At 35.6% G+C, this 14,886-nt stretch overlaps 1 protein-coding gene across 1 annotated transcript in view; it reads left to right on the top strand.

Moving 5' to 3' along the window:
* Nucleotides 1–6,843, top strand: part of TSPAN8 (tetraspanin 8) — a 29,731-nt gene extending 22,888 nt beyond the window's left edge. The window contains exons 7-8 of the mRNA XM_069490616.1: nucleotides 2,554–2,637; nucleotides 6,618–6,843. Of these exons, the coding sequence (XP_069346717.1) occupies nucleotides 2,554–2,637; nucleotides 6,618–6,671 (138 nt within the window). The 3' untranslated portion in view covers nucleotides 6,672–6,843. The remainder of the gene's footprint in view (nucleotides 1–2,553; nucleotides 2,638–6,617) is intronic.
* The last annotated feature ends 8,043 nt before the right edge of the window (nucleotides 6,844–14,886 follow it).

Raw genomic sequence — 14,886 nt, 5'->3', positions numbered from 1 at the left:
TTTTAATTTTTTTTTTTCTAATCAGTATTACCATTTCTCAAGAAAAGAGGTTCCTTTTTTCTCAAGATGTAAAGAAAGGACTCCAAATCCTTTCCAATACATTTAGGGCTTAGGTTCTGGATGTTGAGTACACCTACTCATTTGCCTCGTGATTGGTCCAATTGAGAAGTTGCCTCGAACATTTAAAGTCTACTGAAAAGGATGAGTTAATCTTTTATGTGTTATAGATGTCATATTTACATGGCTCATGAATGTCACATTTCTTGTTATTGATCAATTCGTCACATATTTATTGACCATCTCTAGCCTTGGGCTAGCCAGTGGAGATCCATTCCCGAGCAGGGTGCAAGGCCTGCACTCATGCAGCTGATGCTGAAATAAGGAAGAGAGAAAGATAATTAGCCTTAACCCAATGGGCTCCTGGCATTTCTGGAATAGGGGTAGGCACAAGGTGTTACGGGAACTCATCTAACTCAGTTTTGGGGTTCAGGATATGGCATCGTGGAGGACATGACATCTGTTCCTTATCACAGGGCCTTATGTAGGCTGTTCCTTCTACCATGAAGGAATGTGTAAATAATGACAATTGATTTTAGTGCTTCATTTATTTGCTGTTACTTTTCAGTGCATACTATGTGTCAGACAAACCCTTGCTAGAATCAGACATGCTTCTGCATCCTGTAGGAGATTATAATCTAGTTGGGAGAGAAATACATAAAAGCCATTACAAATCACAATGAATTCATTTCTATAATACCTGAAGATTATTTTCAATCTAGCATGGTTTTGGTTTAGTAACTGCTACTGAGGTCAACATATAAAAGTATCTCAGGGGAAACTGCTCCCCTCCAGACTACTGATCTTTTCTACTAGTATTATCAACATTAAAGAGGCCCTGTTCTGAAGAGGGATTGCCATCATTAATACTTAAAGTCACTCATGTCACTAATATTTAAAGTAACTCAAGAAATTATCTAGCAGACTACAGTGTTTTTTATGTCTTTCATTTTCAATGTAATATCACTAAAAGAGTTTTATTCTATTTCTCCCTGCTCTCCTATTCCCTATCTAATTTTACTGACATAATATTTACAAGGAAGAAGGGCAATAAATATGGTACAAATGAATGTAGCTTCCACTGAGGATAATGAGGAAATTAGTAAATTCAATTGCAGATTGCTGTCTCTCTCCTGCTAAAATTCAACTTAAAGATGTTTTTCCTCAAGATAGGTTCTGAAAAGCCCCTAGCATTATCCTGAAAAAAACCAGTAGACATTCCCTGCAAGTTCACATATAATTCAGCTGAATATAGGCTGATAGCTGCACCAGTGTCCCAAAAGAAAGGTCATAAATTCATAAAATACTTCCAACTGCCATGTGTCATTTGCAAGAAGTCTGGAAAAAGAACAAATCTGGAATGACCGTAATTCCTGTTTTTTTTTTCCCTTACTTTTGCCAAGATAACCTCGTTATCTTGGGGAAAGAGGGACAGAAAACTCCTCAAATATAATGAATGTGACTCAGTAGATATAATCATTAATCTCATAGTTAACCCTAAGTGACATAATAATTTCCCTGAATGTTTACCACTTTGGATCAGATGTAAATGGAGAAGCTCATTACATTCAGGAATGAAGGGGAAAAGACTACTTAGCCTTATGGAAAACTTCTAATTTATTTAATAAATAGCAATATTTTGTTAGTTCTCTGTACATTTATACCCATCAGAGGGATGATTTATGGCAATACAGAAATAACACTGTTACTTTGTGTAGTATTTTTCCATTTTTAAAATTATCCTTATACTTTACAATTTTTGGAATTTTTAGGTCTGTTCTGAAATGTTTGAAGCTGGAAATTGCATGCTGGTTTGCATCAGTTTCAAAAAATGCAGCAGAGAGGCAACTTTCTAAATTCTCTTTTTTATCTAAAGTAATAGCATTAATGGCAGACATAGTGATTTTTTATTTTTAAGATAAAAATAACACTTTTTATTTAAATTTTAATTTAAAGTTAAGGGATTTTGAAAATACATTGTTTTAAAAATGAAAATTTTCAATATAATTAGCTAAAACCTCAACCAGCGACCTCTCTGCTCTAGATTACAAACGTAAAAAATCCATAGTCCAGGTGATATCAGCTCTAAAATGAATAATTTAAAATTAGGATAAAATGTTACTTATAATTTTATAAATTACAAAATTTATAGCTTTATAATACAACTATAAAGTTTGTGATTTTATAAGCTATAAAATGTATAATTTGGGAATATGTTGGTGAGAAAATGATTATTTATCATTATCTATCACTTGTTTCAGCGATTAGGCAGTTAAGCAAAATTTTGCTCCTCAAATGCTTTTTAATGTAGGAACAAACCACAGCAGTTATAACCTTTTGGAGCAAGGTGAAGTGGGGAGTGAAGGGAATGATCTAATTCTTTTTTGTTGAGTGTGTTCCTTGGTAGCAATGTAAAAAGTCAACCAAATGAATAATTTATAATTAATATGAGGTCAAAATTTTATTAAATGTAAGTTTTTATGTTTTTTTTGACAGCCATGTATTTCTTTATTAAAAGACTTATTGGCAAAACATATTATCATAATTATTGGAATAGCATTTGGACTGGCAGTTGTTGAGGTACAGTATGATTTTGTATTATTGACTTTTCATTCATTCCCTTGCTTGTTCATTAATTCTTCTAACAAATATTTATGGTGAGCCAAATAAAAACCAGGTTCTTTAGAAAAAGCTCTAGGTACCCAGTGCCCAAGACCAAGCATCTCCCTCATTCAGCCAGCATCTGGGGGCGGGATTACAGTCTTATGAACTGAATGGCTGAGGTTATTATTTCTGTATGACCTCTCTACTGGGAAAAAAAAATAGAATTAATTTCCACACAGTTCTTAGTCCCAGATATCCTTTTTCCATTGAAAACTGGCACAAGGGTTAAAGTTTTCTAAAGTGAGAAGAAAAAGCACCAAACAAAAGCAAAACCACAACCCTTACAATTTCTTATTTCTCATCCTGATTTTGAAACAGAAAGTAAAAACTGAACTCGAGAGTATGGGGAGCTATTCTTTTAATATTTCACTCTAGGGAAATCTAACAAGTTCTAAAAACTAGAGACAGTTGCCTCTGATTTTCTCAACTTAAGTACTATGGATTCACTGGGAATTTTCAAGGAAGCTCTGCTTGAAACTCATGAATTATTCCCATCGATTTAATTATTGATGTTGAAAAAATATCCCGCATAGGATTTTTATCTTGATGGACTTTCTTGGCATGGTTTTATTAGAACCTGAAGGATACTTTTCACATTACATAAAAATCTTTGCCAAGAAGACAAATTAAAACTGTTTCAGAGAAGCATTTTTGGAATCATCCCAGATCTTGGGTAATTTAGATATCAAGTGAGTCAAATCCACTCACAATCCTATTTCAGGGAATTAGCAAGAATCCCAATGTTGTGAAGTATCTCCTTGGTTAATGGCTCTGAGAGCTGGTTAGCTAAGCTGAGTGGCTTCTGCTTCATGCTCATGGAATGGGAGTCCAGTGTCCTCCTTGGGCTTTCTGGTAGCTTTGTACCTGTCACTTGTGCCACATCACTGCCAGAAAGGAATTTTAGCTGGGATTGAAGCAATTTAGTGTTCTAAGTGGTCACTTGGGTTATTGGTGGAATTTCCCAGCCAACCATTTGGGAAAGGTTAAAGACTATTAGCAGCAAATTGGGTTGTTGAGTATTACTTCCTTATACAAATGAATAGGTCTAAATATGAAGAATTCTTTGTCAGTAGGTTATAGCTGTCTTTATGTCTGATACATGATCAAAGTCAAATGGCACTATGCATTAGGTCTATTTCTCTTGATTCTGCCTTTTATAAAATGTCCTGTGTTTCTCTGCTTTGTATTTTGAATTTATGCTAATTTAGAAATGAAAGCTAATGGTCACAGAGGTAAGGAATCACATGCATATATACTCATACATGTATAAACATAAAACACATACACACATATGTCCTGGTAGAGTTGACTTTAAATGAATGATAGAGAGAACAGGCTTTAAATGAGATATTCAATGTAAGTGTTAAATTTCATGCTAAACCCTCATTCAGACAATAGACTCTGACTAGCTACAACTCACGGTTGCTTTTAAGAAGCTTCTCAAAAGCAAAGCCAGAAAAAAATAAGGACATAATCAATTGGGGAGATTGATGTCTCTTATATCACAGCCAAGGCATTGCCAAAAACCTAAATACATCTAGTGGAAAATAAGATTACAACAGGAATAGTGCATTTCAGTATTTTGTGAAATCACTACACTCCCTGTATTTGTTACACGTTTAGATATTTTATTCGTTCCTTTAAAGATATATAAAGGAAAATACCTTAGTAAAACCCTTCTGTACAGTAATTTATAGATATGGAATTTATGTGGTACTTTCATAAAATATGATCATTTTTTGAGTTAGACCAGTTAAATTCAGTATGATTTTTAGACTATCTGTAGATAGTGGTAACTAGTTGGTTCAAAGAACTATTTGAACTTTTTTTTTGTTCTGTCCTGCAATCTAAAACCTGTTCTCCCTCTAAGGTTTGAAGAGAAAGAAAATCATTTTATATTACTTCTTTCTTTATTCAAAAAGAAGCTTTGAAAATAGTCTTCTGATAGCCATTCTATAAAAATGTATCCAAAAAATGTATGTTATTCTATTTTAGTTGTTAGCACGAGTTGCATAACACTTAGGCCCACCCCCTTCTCTGTCTCCCAAGTTCAAATACAAGAAAGCACAAAGTACATAGTTAGAAAAACTCCTCTAATAAATATTTTTAAAGAAACGAAGCAAATGACTTCCTGCAGAAAATATATTCAGACTATCTCCACAGAAAAAAATCATATTAAAAAAAAAAAAAAAGAAAACCTCTCCCCCATTTAGATCTTTGATGTTAGTCTGTTTAGGCATAAACTTTGATAGGACAGGCCAATATTTAGTTTCAAGGCTCTGTTAAGACTATATACCTGAGGGATTCTTTTCACATTGGATGCTAGGGCTCTATGCAAAATGCTTTATTCTGCAAGAAAAATTTATCTATAGACATTCTTGGAATTCTCATTATTCTGACTTAAAAGAACCCTAATTATCATCTCTCTCCTTATTTGACTACAGCAACTTAGATGTGCAAAAACTGATCAGTATTTTCCTTACTTTAATTTTTTTAAAAAGTGCTACACACTGATAGTCATCACTTTGTAGGATAAAAGTTATCCTGACAGGAGATCTTAGGAATAAAGCAGTTAAAAGAAAAATGATAATTTTACATTTTCTAGACTTCTTCAGAATATGGGAACCCATGCATACTTCTTAGCAAGTTTATCATGACTCAGCATACATTATAAAATGACAGATCTCTTTTAGTTATTTGCTATTTTTGTGACCAATGATAAATGTTTTTTACAGAGACAACAGAATACAATAAAATATGATATTAACTGTCTAGTCTGCTGTTGAATGATGGGCTTCTATGTCAAGGATGTGGCAGTGAAAGACGACAGTTGCCTTATCCCATTATTTTTTTCATTTTCTTTATTCTTTCCTGATACTTAAGACCCCAGACTTAAGGCTTGGGATGGAGGCAAAAAGACTAAATTTCAGTCCTGAATTTTAGAACATTTTGAATGAAAATCATTACTTTTTCAGGGAATTGCTATCAATTTTTTTAAGAAGGAAAAAATATTGGGCAGCTGTTCTCATTTTAATTACATTTCTGGGAAAGTATTAGTAAGCAGAAAGTCTCAACACAGTAGGAGCTTTTGCGATGATGCAGCATAAATGGTGCTTTGCCCACTCCTGTCTGCCTTCAAAGGGGGCTGGTGGGGAGGAAACTGTCGGTTGGTAATGCACACAGGTCCTGTCTGTCATTTCTACATCAAAGACTCAGCATGCAAGCCACCAACTACAGAGCCAATTAGAGCAAGTTTGGGGTCCCTCATGCTTGGGAGAGCTACTTAATGAGATGGAAATTATGCCCCAGATTTTCAGCTGTGCTTTTTTCACTTCAAAGGAATTTCCTGAACTAAGCTATTCCCCATAGTTTAGAAGCTTTTTTTAAAAAAAAATAAAATTTACTTCATTTTTTTTTTTTGTTCCTCTTGGCAATGCCTAAAACTATGGCAAGAGAAATTTTAGACTCCTTGATTTTTATGCAGATGATTTAAACCAGATGATCATAACCTTCTTATGGAAGCAATAGGTATATTTAGTCCCCAGAGGCCTGAGCTCCCCAGAGCTCGAGGGGAGATGCCCTACAGGAGGATGTGTGTGTCTGAGAGAGAGGGTCTTTTGGTGGCAGCCACTAAGGCACAGTTAAACAGGCCTGGTTAGAGACTGATTGGCCAGCTGAAAAACCCTTATTAAAACACAAAGAAACTTGGAGACCTTTCTCAGAGCTCTTTTGCCCCATTGGAACCTCTAATTTCCCAAGAGAGATGACTTAGATAAATAAGATTAGAACTGTCAGTAGACAGAAGTTTTTCATATATGATGTTCTTTCTGTTTATTTATAATGTGTCCAGTGTTTTCCCTTAAATTCCCTGCTAATCCTGTTGTTTTATTCTCTAGATACTTGGTTTGGTGTTTTCTATGGTCCTATATTGCCAGATCGGGAACAAATGAATCTGTGGATTTGTCAAGCTATCATCAGTCAGCCCCTTCAAAATTTTGCTTTGGCTTTGTAATGTTAAGTATTTAAGTGCTATAAATGTCAGGAGCTGCTGTCCTATTAAAATGTCTCATTTAGCTAGACCACAGACATCTTCTAGACATATTGAACATATTTAAGATTTGAGGGATGTAAGGAAAATGATATGACTGTGTATTTTTACTCAAAATAAAAGTAATATTGTTTAAATTGGTGCTTTTCTGTGTCTGCTCATTGTATTCAGGTGGTACTGTGCTTAAAATGTTCATCTGGAGCCACCCAGTGGAATAATCATCACCAAGTGACAGGGCCATAGATAGTTAAGACAGCGGATCTGGGATTTTTCAGAAACAACACTATCTTTTGTGCGGTATATTAACCATTGGTGATAAAATTGAATTAAATTCCGAAGTTGAAATATTCGAGAGTAGTCGAGCTAAAAGAGTTACCATCTCTGTTCTATTTATGTCAATGACTACTAATGGTGTCTCCCTTTTGGTACATCTCTGTTGTGGAAACAAGATCTGAATGCCCACTTCCCAGCCATTATCTCTGTGGCTCATCCTCTGGGACACAACAGTTATAACTTCTTTTTCTTTCTAGTTCTCAGAAACCTTTTTAAATTTTGCTTATTATAGAAGTGTAATATGCATACAGTAAAGTGAATAAGTCTTAAGTGCATAGCTCTGTGAATCTGTATACACCTGTGTAAGCACAATTTGGATCAAGATGCAGAACATTTCTAGCATATCAGCATGCTCCTTTATGCCATTGTCCAGTAGTGTGTTGGATCTGACCTGCCGTATATATCTCTTCCCAACTCTGTGTTCAGTATCAGCACTTTAGTTGCTTGAAATCTACCATGGTGGTGGGAGTATTTACACCATGTAAATTTGCAAATGCTGTAAATTCAGGGTTTTTCTCTCTTTTTTTTTTCTTTCCTTTCTTTCTTCCTTTTTTTTTTTTTTTTTTAAAGAAATCTGAGTGATAAACGTTTACCAATACACTGCCCTTCTCCATAAATACTTCCCTAACGGTAACCACTCTTCTGACTTCCATGACTATACACTCATTTTGTCTGCTTTTGAACTTTCTCTAAATGGAATAATACAGTATGCACTCTGGCTTCTTTTGCTCAACATCTTGTCTGTGAGATTCATCTATATTGTTGCATGTAGCTGTAGTTCATTCCAATTGTTATGTAGTATTCCATTGTATATGAATAGATCACGATGTATCTATCCATTCTTCCGTTGATGAGCATTTCGTTTGCTTTCAAGCTGGCACAATTATAAATAAATAAAGCTGCTATAAACATTCTTTTACATGTCCTTTGGTACATAAATGTGCTCATTTCTGGGTGTATATGCAGGAGCAGAACTGCTATGTAAACATGCTTAGCTTTAATAGAGCCTGTTAAGAAATTTTCTAAAGTGGTTGTGCTAATTTATATTCATACTAGAAATGTATGATACACTCAATCTCCTCTTTCGAGGAGGAGAAAAATTAAGGAAGCCAGTTATTGTCAGGTAGATCAGAGTGACTTCCAAGGAGCAGGAAGCCTGGGGCAGCCCTAAGCTGGGTTAGGCACCCTTATTCTGTGCTCCCCTTGTAATGATAAAAATAGCTATCCTTCCTAGAGCACATATTATCTTCCAGAAACTATACCAGAAACTGTGCTTTCATTATCTCCTTCTCATTACATCCCAATGAGGTAGGTACTATTGTTATTCCCATTTTGCAGGCAAGAAAATTTTTAAGGTTTAGAGAGATTAGGTAACTTGTCCAGGGTCAAACAGTAATTGGCAGAACTGGGATTCAAACCTTGACAGATGCCTCCCAAACTCTGACTGTCGATCATGTTAGCTTTCTCATAATAAATCTATTAATAAGCTTGCCATATTTTATTATAATTACTTGTTCACGTGTTTTCCTCTGTTAGTATACTGAAACTTTTTGAAGGCATTGATTGTGTTTTGTTTTTATATTTCCAGTACCTATTGCAGTGCTTGGCACATAATGGGCACTCAATAAATTCTAGCTAAAAATAATAGATTTATCGAGAACTTACTATATGCCAAAAAATATTGTAAGCACTTTATATAAAGTAACTCATTTAATTCAGAATGACCCTCCTAGTTTAGTACTATTACTAGACCAATTTACAAATAAGAAAAGCAGGGCCTAGAGAGTTTAACTAACATTTCTCAGATCATGCAACTGGTAAGTGGAGGAGTTGTGATTCAGCCTAAATGACTCAAAATCTGTGTTCCTTATGTCATATTTTGTCATATCTTGCAGAGTTATTGGCAGAAATGGATAAGGAAATGAATACTAAAATGTCTTTTGCATAATGTTAGACACATGATAGGGACTCAGTAGATATTACATGGTATCAATGATATAAAGAACTTGTGTTAGTCTGCATTAGCAGGAAAACAGAAACCCTTCAGCTATTTCAAACAACGGGACTATCATGCTGGAAACTGCTATATTAGTCAGCTCTGGCTGCCATAAAAATATACAGCCAAGTGAGTGACTTAAACAGCAGAAATTTCTTTTCTCAGAGTTTTGGAGGCTGAGAAGTCCAAGATCAAGGTGCTGGCAGATTCAGTTCCTGGTGAGAGCTCTCTTCCTGGCTTACACACAAACTCCTTGCTGTGATTTCACAAGGCAAAGAGAGAGAGTGAGCGAAAGAGAGAGAGAGAACTCCGATGTGTCCTCTTAAAGGGCAATAAATGTATCAGCTCAGGGCCCCATCCTTATGATCTTATTTAACATTAATTACTTCCTTACTCCAAATACAGCCACAATGGGGGTCAAGGCTGCAGCATATGAATTTTAGTGGTGAACAATTCGGTCCATAGCAACTATGTACACAGGCGACAGAATAAGCAAGATGCCAAAGCAGATGGCAAGGTAAACCAGAGATTAGCAACAGCGAGATGTTGCTACCACCCTTAGGACTTAAGGGATAGAGATAATGATACCAGAGTCCCAGATTCAGGGCCTCCTGTGGAAGATGGAATCATGGCACAAACCACAGAGGAAATAGGAGCAGCAGAAATAGGAGCCATGGAGGTGACTCAGCAGCTATCATCAGCAGAAAAAGAGAGAAATGCCCTGGCTTCTTCCCTCCTGCCCACTCCAATCATTTGTCAGAACTTTCATTGGCTGAACCCACTTTGAAGCCAGAAAACAAGGGAGCTTGGGAAATGTAGTTTCTTCTGGTACAAAGCAGATCTGGGAATTGCAAGGACCATGCTGAGAGCAAACAGGGAAAAAAACTGTCACAGCAATTGGAGAGTTAAGAGAGCAGGCACATAGGTGCTGAACGTTTTGAGAGAAGGGTTTGAAAATTGTGGAAAGTACAACTTAGAATTTTTGTGGGAAGTTTCTTAGATTCTTTCTCTTTTGGCTAAAGTTCATAATATTTTAGGAATAAATGGAGCAATCGCTCTTAACTGGGGGCCATTTTTCCCCTCGGAATATTTAGCAATGTCTTGGACATTTTTGGTTGTTACAACTGGTGTAGGAGGAGGTATTACTGGCATCTAATGGGCAGAGGCCAGAAATGCTGCTAAACATTTTACAATGCGCAGGAACATGCCCACAAAAAAGAATTAATCTGTCCAAAATGTCAGTAGGGCTGTGGTTGAGAGACCTTGCTTTAGAGAATCACGTATGAACAACAAAATATTCTTCCTAGAAGACAGTAAGGTGCATGTTACTGTGGAAAGTGAACTGGAGTCAGAAATCGCCTTAGACCAGGCTCTGACAGCTTGCTTGTTTTGTAAACTTTGCATGCCACTCAACTTGAGTTTCCTCATTTTCAAATCAATTTTACCAAAAAGATATTTAAGTTCTCTACCGTTACTCAAATCAATGCATGTACTAACTTCTTAAATGTATTTACTTTTCTGCTGTAGGTATTTTTAAATATCAATATTTACTGATAGTTCACCTAGGGTTTAATTTTGTTCTTTGATACTGAAGGTGATTACGAGGAAAACTTTTGCTCTCTCGAAGGATATTAGATTCAGATTTAAGAATAAGCTCATTCTTTACCTTCATGCTTCCAAGATCAAATCATAATACTCAAAAAAATATTAAATTTAATTAAATTACTTAAGAATTGTGGCAAGAACAAAATAAAAGGAAACTCTCCCCAAATTGTTAATTCAATGTAGATGGTAATGTTTCTTCTAATTCAGAGAGATGTAAGAATTATCTTCATTATGCTTGAGACTATACAGTTATACTAACTTAGGTAGATGAAATTTACATCAGAGCTTGGCAAATGCTTCTTAAATCTGTCCACTTCTCTGCCTCCCTCTCACCACCATCCTGTCTTACCTATCCCAATCTCTCCTGAGGAAGGATCACTGCAGTAATCCCGTGATGGGTTTTTCTACATTTGTTTATTCCTTCTTCATAACCATTTCCCATGGTGCCACAGGAATGATCCAAAATGCCGATATTATCAAGTTATATTATTCTCTCCCAAGGTTAGAGACCCTTTAATGGTCCTGCCTTGACTACAAGGCCCTTTATAAGCACCGAGTCCACCTTTTCCTGCCCATCTGCAGACACTCTTCCATGTCCATCCCAGGAACCTTCAACTTTCTGCTCTCCTGTTATACCTTCATACCTTTGCCATGCTTCTCCCTAGTCTCAGAATGACCTTCATATTCATTTTGTTCGATTCCTTCAAGGTCATGTAGCTCAAATGTCACCTTCTCTATGAAGCTTTTCTGGGTCCAATCAGGATCAAATTAATTTTCCATTCACTTGCATTTTTCCATAGCACATTATACAAAAATGTCATTTATCCTAATATATTTTGGCTATTTTTTTCTTGTCTGAATTTTATTATAAGCTCCCAGAATAGAATTTGTATCCTAGACCTTAGGGTGTTACCTAGAATATATTAACAGCTCAATAAGTACATGTTGTCATTAATATCATCTGGTCCATTTGAAAAGTGTGCATTCCTACTTATGAAGATATTCCATTGTGTACCAATATATTAATTTTAAATAATAACAATAGCTAATATATGTAGTACAGTGCTTATTATATGTTAGGCATCATCTAAAGAATTCATATATATATATTAACTCATTCAACTATCACAATTCTATTATTAAAGTTATCTTCATTTCACAGATAAAGAAACTGAAATGCAGAGAGATTAAGTTGCCCCAAATAAGTAGAGCCAGGATTCAAGCTCAGCTATGCTGTCTCCACAGGTTACATTATTAAACCATATTATCATATGGCATCTCTTCAGAAGAAGCTGATTTGGTTAAGAAACAGAGTTTTAGATTCTTTTCACAATAGTTGAATTATTCAATGATTGTTCAAGTATACTGCCGAGGATAATACTTGAACATTAGAGTATGTTGACACTGCTATAAATCCAAATAGAGTGGTTTTCTTTTTCCCTTCCTTATACTTTGTGTATAAATTCTCATCATAACATTAATCACATTATATTTCAGATTTATGTCTATGTATGCCTCTTTTATCTGATTGGGAACAATATGACGCAAGAAATGCTTATAATTTTTTTTTTTTTTGCTTTGTGTCCTACCCATACACAGCATGGTAATTGGTCAATATTTGCCCAACCAGTGTTTATTAGATCAAATAATAAGTAAAACTTCTTACATTTTTAAATACATTAAAATTGCCACATCCATAAATCAAAATTAATAATGCCTATGAGTTATAACCAATGAACTTGACTCCAAGAGGTGAAATTAGACTATCTTGTCCTTTTTCATGAGAAGAGTTTGTTTAGTTATCATTTTCATTTCCTTTCTCTTACAATCGGTGGTGATTAAGAGCTACAGAATCTGCCGTCAGAATTGTCAGGATTCAGTACTGGCTTCTCCATCTAGTAGCTGAGTGATCTTGGGCATGTTACTTTATTTCTCTGTACCTCATCTGAAAACCAAGGTTAAAAAGAAATCTCTATAGGGCTGTTGTGATATTGAAGGAGACAATACATATGATTGTGTAGAGCATATAGTATAGTTAATATTCAGTATGTGTTAGTAGCCATAACATCATCATTATTATATGAATAATTACACATAGCACTAGGGTTTAAAGATACACTTATCAAGTTTTGTTTTTGATTATGAAGTTCCTTTACGCTTCAAAGAAAGTTTAGGGCCATCAACAACTTCATCTTCAAAGTCCTGAGTTTTTGAAATGGATGTTGACAATAACGCCTCCACAGAATGATAAATCTTCTGCTCAGAATCTTTCCAAGGCTGATATCTGGCTATCATGTTAAGTAGTGAAACGGAAAAGACAGAGAAGGGACAGCAGGCCAGGAACTCAGCCGCGTGGAATGACAGACAGTAAATGAAAGGGGATGTAATCTGCAATCGTCATAATGTTAAAGAGCATGCATGAAGACAAGTGGAGAGACAGCTCTTTCAGCTTTGCTGGCAAGGTGAGACCCAAATAAGTCAAGTTTACTTAATACAATCTGAGCATCAGTTGTATTAAAGCCAAGAGCAATAACTAACTGAGGCAAACAGGACATTGCACCTGGCTCATGATAGCTCCAAGAGTAATTTGTAACACAATTTCAAATGATTCCAATAGAACATGTTGTTCTCTGCAGAAATGGTGATTTTGGAAAACAGGTTAGGGTTCATGGCAACACTGGAGATGAAAATTATCAGGAATGCTATAAACAAGTAAGAAATCATTAATAAATTCATAACTGAAAGCCATAATAACTGGCAATGGGGCTTCTTTTCTTAATAATGAAAAAATGCTTAATATAGAGATAGTCAAGTCAGGCTAACTAAGCCCAATAAGTACTCAGCAAATAAAATATGTATCAAATATATATAATGAGCAGAAGGATGTGGCCAGTACTTGTTGAATTGAGAACAGGCGAGTCTCATGGGTCTGGAAGCTGGAACCATGGCTTATAAGTCAGGCTGTGGGCCTGGCTCTGTGTGCTGCTGGCTGACTCCCCAGTACCTTTTATATCCTGGTTAATTACCCCTCAGTGGTTCAAAATTCTCAACTTTGGAAAGAACTTTCAGAAGATCTAAAGATCTAAAAATCCTTAGATAAAATGAGCAAGTTTCTGATGGAAGAGCCAACTTTCTTTCCTGGGAAGCATTCAGCTATAAAAAATCTAAAAATGGAAACACCACATATTTGAGAAATATAAAGCAGAAATTTTATCTTACCTACTACCTAGCTTACCCTCATATGTAATTATCCTATATTTTTATGGTCAAATGATAGTAATGTCGGTCCTGGTTAAAGAACTGGGAAACTTATTCAGTCAGGGGACAAGAAAAGGAAGGAAAAGTGGTTGAGATTATGAGACTGCTAAATCTTCAAAGAAAAATGGCCATTCAAGTAAGACTTTGATCAGGCTGATGGATTAAATTGCAATGTTGGATTACCTGTTGTGAATAAAAAATGGCGAGATAATTAAAATTTCTTATATCATTTATCCAATCATCAAAGGAAAATGAAAGACCACACTACGTAGAAAGGGAAATTGGGGCAGGAATCAACATTTATTTGGTAGATATCAGCTCTTTGTCAGGTTCAAGACTAGGCACTTTGCACGCTTTATCCCAATACCTCAGCCTCAATCACACCCCTAGAGATTTTGAATTAACTGGTGATTATAACATGCAATGAGGTTGAAAACTACTGCCCTTAGGGGAATTCATGAGAACTAGCTTCTGCTCTGGGGTACCTTTTTTTCTTGCACTGTTGAATTCCATAAATTTTTTAGGCACATTCTTTAGAGCACCTGCATGCCACCTACAATAACAGGGTCACCTTGAAACACCCAATAATTCTTCAACATTTTCCACTCTTGAACCTGTGTACAAATCTCACAAATTCAAGGTTAGTCTCATTGCTATGATTTGAATGTGTCCCACAAAGTTCCTGTGTTGGAAACTTAATCCCCAATACAGCAATGTTGAGAAGTGGGACCTTTAAAAGGCGATTAGGTTATTAGGGCTGAGTGTAGAAAAACTAACTCAAACTCAAAGTGCTTTTTCTACTCCCTTGCTCTATAACAACAATCAACACAGAAGAATTCTGTGACCAAATGTGTGGGGTTTTTTCTTTATCAATAAAAAAGCAATCAGCTCTACAGCAGACACCAGCTGGGTGTCCTCTAATTCA

This window comes from Eulemur rufifrons, chromosome 16 (genome assembly GCF_041146395.1).
Source record: "Eulemur rufifrons isolate Redbay chromosome 16, OSU_ERuf_1, whole genome shotgun sequence".
Classification (NCBI taxonomy): domain Eukaryota; kingdom Metazoa; phylum Chordata; class Mammalia; order Primates; family Lemuridae; genus Eulemur; species Eulemur rufifrons.
This window is presented reverse-complemented; position numbering and strand designations above follow the sequence as displayed.